This window comes from Peromyscus californicus, unplaced genomic scaffold, assembly GCF_007827085.1.
Source record: "Peromyscus californicus insignis strain IS unplaced genomic scaffold, ASM782708v3 Scaffold_11__1_contigs__length_118956290, whole genome shotgun sequence".
Lineage (NCBI taxonomy): Eukaryota > Metazoa > Chordata > Mammalia > Rodentia > Cricetidae > Peromyscus > Peromyscus californicus.
The window spans coordinates 93,229,576-93,237,359 of record NW_026294402.1 but is presented as its reverse complement, the minus strand read 5'-3'; the positions used below and the strand labels follow the sequence as shown (position 1 = coordinate 93,237,359).

The following is a 7,784-nucleotide window of genomic DNA, read 5'->3' as shown; positions in this document are numbered from 1 at the left end:
TGGGCCCCTTTGCGAGCGGCTTCTGATCAGTTCCAGGCGGGATCGCGCAGCGACCAGACATGTTCTTCCCTTCCTCCGGCAGCGTGGGTCCCGCGACCCCAGCAGCCCAGCGCTTCTAGCCGCAGACAGCTCGGCAGTCAGGGTGTGGGGGGAGAAAGTCAAGCGTGAGTCCACCGACCTGCAAGAGAAGGTCAAGAAGTCAGCGCCGCCGGACACTTCGGCCGCACCTCGGCCGGGGACACACTCCCTGCGGTGACTCTGGGACGCCGGGAGGAGAAGAGGCCTGCGGAAAGCGCGGAGGGGGGCGGCCGCCGGCCCGGAGCGCGCGAAGGCAGAGGCCGCGGTGGGGAAGAGCACCGGAGGAGCAGCGGAGGCGACAAAGCGGAGCCGCAGGAGCCGGGCCGAACGAGGAGGCGCAGAAGGCTCGAGGGCTCTGGCTCAAGAGGCTGTCCCAGAGTGTGCGCTGTCCCGGCCGGCTGCTGAGGCTGCGACCCTGCGGCTGCGACCCGAGCTCCGCTCCTGCACCCCGGGGGCCGCGCCCGCACACGGTGGCTCTCAGAGATCCAGGCGCGAGTGCAGCGCGCCCGTCTTGCTGTCGTGGTCCCAGTAAGAGCAATGCATCATGGCGAGCTCGGGTTGCCGGGCGCAGGCGAACTGCAGGCCGGGCGCGCTCGTGGGCGCGGGTGCCGGGGGCGCGGCGGTGGCCGGGCTGGCTGGGCTGAGCTGACCCGGGGGCGGCGCGGCAGCCCCGTGGTGTGGCGGAGCTGGCGGGGGTGCGGCGGCCGCGTGCAGATGATGTGCGTGAGGGTGCGGGTGGGGGTGCGGCGGCGGCGGGGGCGCGGCGGGAGGGCCTCCCAGGCCGTTGTAGGAGTTCACGACGCCCGGCGGCAGCGCCATGCTCTGCACGCGCGAGTACGGCCCGTAGGAGGCGGCGGGGCCCGCCAGCCCCTTGACCACCGCGGCTGCACCGGGGCTGCCGGGACCGGCGGCTGCCGCGGCCGCCGCAGCTGCTGCCGCGGCCGCCGCCATCTGGCAGGAGGCGTAGGGCATGGGCGAGGGCGGCTGCGGCAGGGGCCAGGAGTTGTTGAGGAACCCCGACTGCAGGTACTTGGGCGGCGCCAGGTAGCCGTAGCCGTCGGCCCCCGCGCCCGCCACGCCGCAGCCACCCGCCGCTCCTCCGGACCCGAAGAGCCCCTTGCCCGGCTGGAAGTGAGCGGGCGGCGGCCGGAAGGGCCGCTTCATGCGGCGGCGGCGTCGGTAGTTGCCCTTCTCGAACATGTCCTCGCAGGCCGGGTCGAGCGTCCAGTAGTTGCCCTTGCGCTCGCCGCCGCCCTCGCGCGGCACCTTGATGAAGCACTCGTTGAGGCTGAGGTTGTGGCGGATGCTATTCTGCCAACCCTTCTTGTTCTTCTCGTAGAACGGGAACTTGGCGATGATGTACTGGTAGATGCCCGACAGGGTGAGCCTCTTCTCGGCGCTCTCGCGGATCGCCATGGCGATGAGCGCCACGTACGAGTACGGGGGCTTCTGCGCGGGGTCCGGCTTCTCCGGTGCTGTCCCGCCGCCCTTGCCGGGACTCGTCGGAGGCGCCTCGGGCTCTTTGACTGTCCGCCCGCTCTCCGGGGTCAGCAGGGCCCCCGCGGAGTCCTCCGGCTCGGGGTAGCTGGCCATCATGACAAAAAAAAAAAAAAAAAAAAAAAAAAAATCCGGAGCTCCTTGGCCCGGCCGCCCCGGGGCTGTGCTCTCCGGGCACAGGCTCGCCTTGCAGGCGGACGCAGGAGCGTGCGCTTGCGGCCGAGCCTCCAACTTCTGCAGGCTGCGGGGGCCGGAGGCCTCGCGCCGCTCTCGCTCTCTTCTCTTTCCCCCCCGGGGAGCGGTCGGCGGGAGTGGAAGTCAGCCTCTGGCCATCGGGAGTCTGCCCAACAGCGAGGGGCTCCGGCCCCGCCGCCCCTCCCCGCCCAGGCCAGTCCCCGCCTCGGTGGGTTTTCTTGGTTGAGCTTTCCCCTCCCCCCACCGCCCGGTTTCCCGAGGCGCGACCCGCGTCTCTGGCGCAGCTGCCTCCTGGAGTCCCTAGTGCGCCAGGAGCCTTGCTCCGTTCTGATTCGTATGGGCTCCGCCGAGTTCCGCTTGCGTCAGGGGCCTTCGCCCCTATAGCGGGGCAGCCAGCAGCGCACGGGCGAGTTCATCTCTAAGTCTCTTTTTTTAAACGGCCGGCACAGCTTGGACCGGCCTGCCCCCGGCCTCGGGAGTCTAGGGGGCCCGCCGACAGCCCCGGGCTCACGTTCTCACGAGTCCTTGAAATCTGCCGGTGCTTGCTTCGCAGAAGGCCCGGATGGGGGCTAGCTGCACCCAGCCAGTGTCCCGGGAGCAGTCTCCAGCGAGGAAGGGTGATCCAAGCCTCCTGGCAGCTTTCAGGTGACAGAAAACGACTCCTTTGCTTCTGCTTGGGGCTGTGCTGCGGCTAGACTTCTAGCTTGAGGCTTAGGGAGGGGCGAGATGGCGAGGGGGCCGGCCCGGGGTGGAGTGGCAGAACTTCTCGGCAGCTGGAGGTAAACCAGCCCAGAGCTCGTGTCACGGAAAGCAGAAGCTTCGGCCTGCTTTGTCCCTCAAGCTCTCTGGGCCAGATTGGGACCGGGGAAAGGATCGCTAGGAAGAGGCACCCGGGAGTACTGCTTGCATTGACACTTCGCTTCTCTGTGCTGCGGGGTGGATGTAGGGACCAGGTTTCTCCTCGGAATTCGCCTTGCAATCCCACGAATTGGGTGTGTGTTTTAAAGACCAAGTCGTGTGCCCTGTACTCCGGCTTGGATACCGCCGAGGATGTCCCTGAGGGACTTTGAGGACTGTTGTGTGCACAGGTGTCCCATGGGGGACGATTTGTGATATAAGTGGAATACTGCGCAAGTGAAAAATGTGCTGTTCAGAAACACAGGTATGCTCATGTACAAGGTCTGGGAGTTGTATTTGCTCATTAGTGAGGTGTGTGGATCGAGCATCTGATTAAACACGGTTCGTGGATATAGCCTCTTCTTTTTCCTTTCCCACCCCCACAATCTTTACCTACCTCCTCCCCTCCCAGCGTCGGTCATTCTGTTACTGACTCAAAAGAAAAGCAGCAGGCCGGGGAAACGCTTGCTCGCATCTCTGTCATGATGGACAGTGGTTCTGATCTTCTTTCTCGAAAGGTTTTGAGATGATAACAGAAGTCTGGTGGATATCTAGTTACACCCGCAAGAACAGAAGACGAATCAGAGGAAATATGCGCCAGCACAAAATCAGGTGTGCCTTTTAACTCAGCCTTAACGCAAGTCCGCAGTCTTCAAGTGTGAGAGAAGCTAGTGTTTCAAATCTCCAGGCTCCTGGGTGCGGCGCGTACACTTTGTGAAGAGTGATAGTCTGCAAGCACGCCCTGAAGGTGTATCAGTGATTGGCATGTCTAGGTGGCTAGCTCAGTGCTTGTTTTTACTTCTTTCTCTCACGCTGTTTGATCTGCAAAAGTTCTCCAGAACCCCGAGAGCCCGCAGTGGCCTGTGGCTCCAGAATCCGAAGACCACCTATCTACATTGTATGCTCCCCACTTTGAGATGAAGGGAAAGGACAGTGCGTGTGTGTGTGTGTGTGTGTGTGTGTGTGTGTGTGTGTGTGTGTGTGTGTGTGTCTGGAATCCAGTATCTTGAAGATGACTCCAGAGAGGTCAACAGGGCAAACCTGGTCTAACCACCAGGGTGAGTGGGAGCTGGAATCCTCTTAATTTCCCTGGGAGATACCTACTTCCAGCCCTTAAATATTCCCAAATGGCTTGGGTGTTTTTCTAGGCTATCTGTCGCTGCCCTGAGCACATGTGGGACAAACAGCACTTCTTCAAAATCTGACTGTTTTCTGAGCAGGCCTACAGGTGCTTGTCTTCTTCCTCAACGTCAGGCATGCCCAGCTATGGGTAGGAGTGATGAGTTTGGTTGGTCTGGGCAGGGGCAAAACATCTGGCTATGGTCTCATTCTGGTGGGGGTCGCTCTACTCCCTTTTTTCTTTTAATTCTTTTCTTTTCTTTTTTTCCCCTTTCTTTTTTTTTTTGACCACCCAAGCTGACCCTGGGTCCTTCTCCCCCCACCTCCCAAACGACTCCATTTCCGCTGCTCAGCTCCTCAGCAGCCAGGTGTGACAGCATTGTTGTGTATGTCATCACTTCCCCAAATTCCTCTGTCGGCTCCCTTTTCAGTCTTTAAGGAGCCCCTGTGTGTGTGTGTGTGTGTGTGTGTGTGTGTGTGTGTGTGTGTGTGTGTGTTGGGGGTGTAGGACAGTCTCTATGGGAGCTTTTGAGTGGAAATAGGAGTCACTCATCCCTGGGAATTAATTTCTTGCTGTCTTTTGCAGGATCAGCACCCTAATCCCAGGTGGAGAAAGGGTACCTCGTGCGTGTACAAGGCTGGGAAACAGAACTTCAGGCGCCGTGGGGATCACCTCCCGGGCCGCGTCTGGCCGGCGGTAAGCCGCCAGAGCTATAAGGGTTGGAGGAGACTCGGGAGAAGGAGCTTGTTTGCACCGCAGTTCAGCGGGATGTGGATGCAGCAGGAGCGCCCAGAAGCTGTTGGGGGGGAACTTTGATTTACTTCCCACTCCTATCCCACCCCCTTAGGCAGGCTGGATAGGGCCCTACGTCCTGGCAAGAGTGGAATTCTGTTCCTCTAGGCCTGTTTGCAGAGGTTGTGTGGGCCACCGCGTTTCGCCGGTTAATTCTGACAAAGCTGGACGTCCACTTAGTGACCTCCGGCCTGCGCCCACCTCCAGCGGCCATGGTCTTTAGCCAGCCGGAGCTCCATGTTTCTCTGGCCGAGGTTTATAGGAGCCTTCAACACCTCCATCCAGCTCCTTGTGCCGCTAGAGAAATGCCTGCAAACGCCGTGCTAGGAAGCCGCGGACGCAGCAGCTTCTCAGCAAGTCGGCTTGGCGCTCCGACATCTAGACTGCAGGCGTGAGCAAGTCGCTGGTCCCCGATGAAGACGTTTCTCTCCCGGGCTGGGCTTCCGGCAGCTGCCGCAGAAGTACTGCGGCCGGTCGTGCGAGGCAGGCTGCGTTTTCCCAGCACCATTCAGGTCGGACGCACAGCCACCCGGCCAGCTCCTCGGGTCCCCTTTCTTATCAGTCCGAACAGTCCCGGCTTCCCGTTCCTGCGCCAGGAGAGAAGAACCCAGGAGGCTGAAGCTCTCTTAGACACAAGCTGCCTCTGCAGCTCATTGGAAAGAGGGCTTCGGTGGGGCTTTCCCCTCCCTATCCAACTCCACACGTAACAACCGACCTCCAGCCTCACACCCACATCTGAGGCATCTACATAACTCCGATACACTCACACTGACCCCTGTCCACCTCTCTCCATCAACTCCAAATCCTCTCTGCCGCACTACTCCCCCCAAACTCACCTGATGCACATACTAGTTCAGATTCTGCACTTTTTGGTAGAAATGTATTAAATCGGCTTTTGGACACCAAGCCCTTCCTTACATTCTCAGCAAGCCCTCCCATCTCATGGCTTCCTAGTCGGTGCGAGGGGGATTCCACTTCGTGAAAACCTGCCAGATCGTGGGTTTGGAAACTTAATGGTGTTTTCAGGACATTTGCAGAATAGGCCAGGGGCCCCTTTGTTTCTGGATACCACAAAGAAGATGCCCTCTCTAGGCCTGGCCTGAGCATGTCTCTCCAGCGTTTGTCCAGGGATGGTCACGTGTTCTAGAACGAGGCGAAGGCTTGAAGATGGTAAGGCTTGAAGATGGTGCACCTTGACCTGGAAAGTGGGGAGCTGGGGAGAATTTGCGGACAGTGAGAGAACAGAAAGTGGGTTTCTGGAGAGGGTCTTGAGAGTGGTGGGGGGGCAGACAGCCAACAGCCTTCTGCTCAGGATCACTTGGTATCAGGACTCTGCAGAGGTCATATGTGGGCTTTACACCCTTCCTTAGGCCCCTTTGTGGACTAATTGAGGCCTTGCTGGGCTCTGGGTTTGTGATTGGGCATAATTACTGGCAGACTGCTGTGGTGGTACAAGCAGGCTTTTGTTGGGGGAGGTAATAGTCTGAATTTAGGGTCTTTGGGAGTGGATAATTGAAGATCCTGGTGTGCCCTGTTCCCGGTACTTTTTGGCTTTGGCATTTTGCTCGGTGGAGTGAAGGATCAGTAACAGGTCTGAACAGAAAAGGTACTGTTGTATGGATGATGGAAACTGAAGTCCAGAAACATGCAGGGTCTCTGTTAGCCCACAGAGGTACCTGGTGCAGACAGAATTGGGGTACCGATGCCTAGCTTTTTGTCTTAAGACAGGGTCTCACTGCATAGTCCTGGCAGGCCTGTAATTCTCTTTATAGACCAGGCTGGCCTTGGCTGAGATCTGCCTGCCTCTGCCTGTTGAGCGTTGGGACTAAAGGTGTGTGCCACCACACTGGGCATGCCAGGTTCTGTTACCTGTACATACCACCGACAGGCTGGGAGTCACTACAGTGGAGCAGATGACAAGAGCTCCTCTTAATTCTCAGTGATATCGGCCTGGGAAATTAATTAAGGGACCTTGTCTTGCTTCAGAGTTTTACATTTTTATCAGTTTGTGAATAGCAGTATATTCACCTGAGCCAAAATAAAATTCAGAAGGCTTGCAGTACAAAATCTGTTCCCAAGTTACCCATCTCACAGGCAGCCAGAACCCTGGTTTTATCAAATATTTTATGCATATACAAACATGAACACCCATTTTCTCCTGCATACTGCCACTTTCTGTATATGGTAGCAACTAGTATGCCACATTCAGCACCTTAGAAATCCTTCTTTATCAGTCCCCCCTCATCCCCCTGTGGTATCTCTCTTAGCTCAGGCTGCCTTGGAACTTGAGATACTCCTCCTTTAGAGGCTCACCTCTCGGATTTCAAATCTGCATCATGACACCCCATCTTCATGCATTTTCTTTATAGAACGGAGCAGCTGAGCTGGTTTGTCTTCACTGTCACCGTGATTGGATTTGGAATCACCTAGGAAACACACCTGCGAGCAAGTCTGTGCAGGAGTTTCCATCCCAGGGACTGGAGCCCTGGAGTGAGTAAGAAGAAAATGAGCGGAGGAGCAGCAGCGTTTAGCTCATAGCTTCCTGACTGTGGATACAATGTGACCATCTGCCTCAAGCTTTTACTGTCCTGCCCTCCCACCTCCATGGCCTGTGAACCCAAAGCGTCTTTTGTCAGACACACAAAAAAAGTTCTTTTAAGAATTGTTTTTATTGTTTATTCTTGCATGTACGTGTGGCCCCTCTCTTTGTGTGTGTGTGTGTGTGTGTGTGTGTGTATGGTGTATGCCAAGTGTGTGAGGATACCTGAGGATTCCAGAAGAGGGTGTTAGATTCCCTGGAGCTGGAGTTACAGGCAGCTGTGAACTGCCCCGTGTGGGTGCTGGGACTAAACTTGGGTGCCCTGTAAGAACATTCAGTTCTCTTACTTGCTAAGCTGTCTTTCCAGCCTTTTCTCTCAGATATTTTAACACAGCAAAAGAAAATTTAATGGATAGAGTGGTGTCTAGGTTGTTTCCAAGCCTTCGTTATCGAAAGCAATACTTTAGTGTATGATCTTTGTACTTAACTTTGTAGACATATCCATATATTTGAAAGCAAAGTTTCTAGCAGTTGGGGTCAAATGGCATGTCCATTTGTAAGTTTGATAGACGATGCAAAGCAGTCTTCCTAGGAAGAACCAGTATGGGCTCCCACCAACAACGAATTAGATTCCTGTTTCTCCCCCATTTCAGGGCATGCTTTAGG

The 7,784-nt window shown here is 57.0% G+C and overlaps 1 protein-coding gene and 1 long non-coding RNA gene across 2 annotated transcripts; one reads left to right on the top strand and one right to left on the bottom strand.

Annotated features, from left to right (window-relative positions):
- Positions 1-448: 448 nt before the first annotated feature.
- Foxl2 (forkhead box L2) lies at positions 449-1,695 on the bottom strand. Its single transcript, XM_052717758.1, has one exon. The coding sequence runs from the start codon at positions 1,672-1,674 to the stop codon at positions 556-558; it is 1,119 nt and encodes a 372-aa protein (XP_052573718.1). The 5' UTR covers positions 1,675-1,695; the 3' UTR covers positions 449-555.
- Positions 1,696-3,292: 1,597 nt separating this feature from the next.
- Positions 3,293-7,241, top strand: LOC128097336 (uncharacterized). The gene is made up of 3 exons (XR_008213841.1): positions 3,293-3,565; positions 4,373-5,749; positions 6,949-7,241. It is a non-coding gene; the product is annotated as an uncharacterized LOC128097336 (long non-coding RNA).
- The last annotated feature ends 543 nt before the right edge of the window (positions 7,242-7,784 follow it).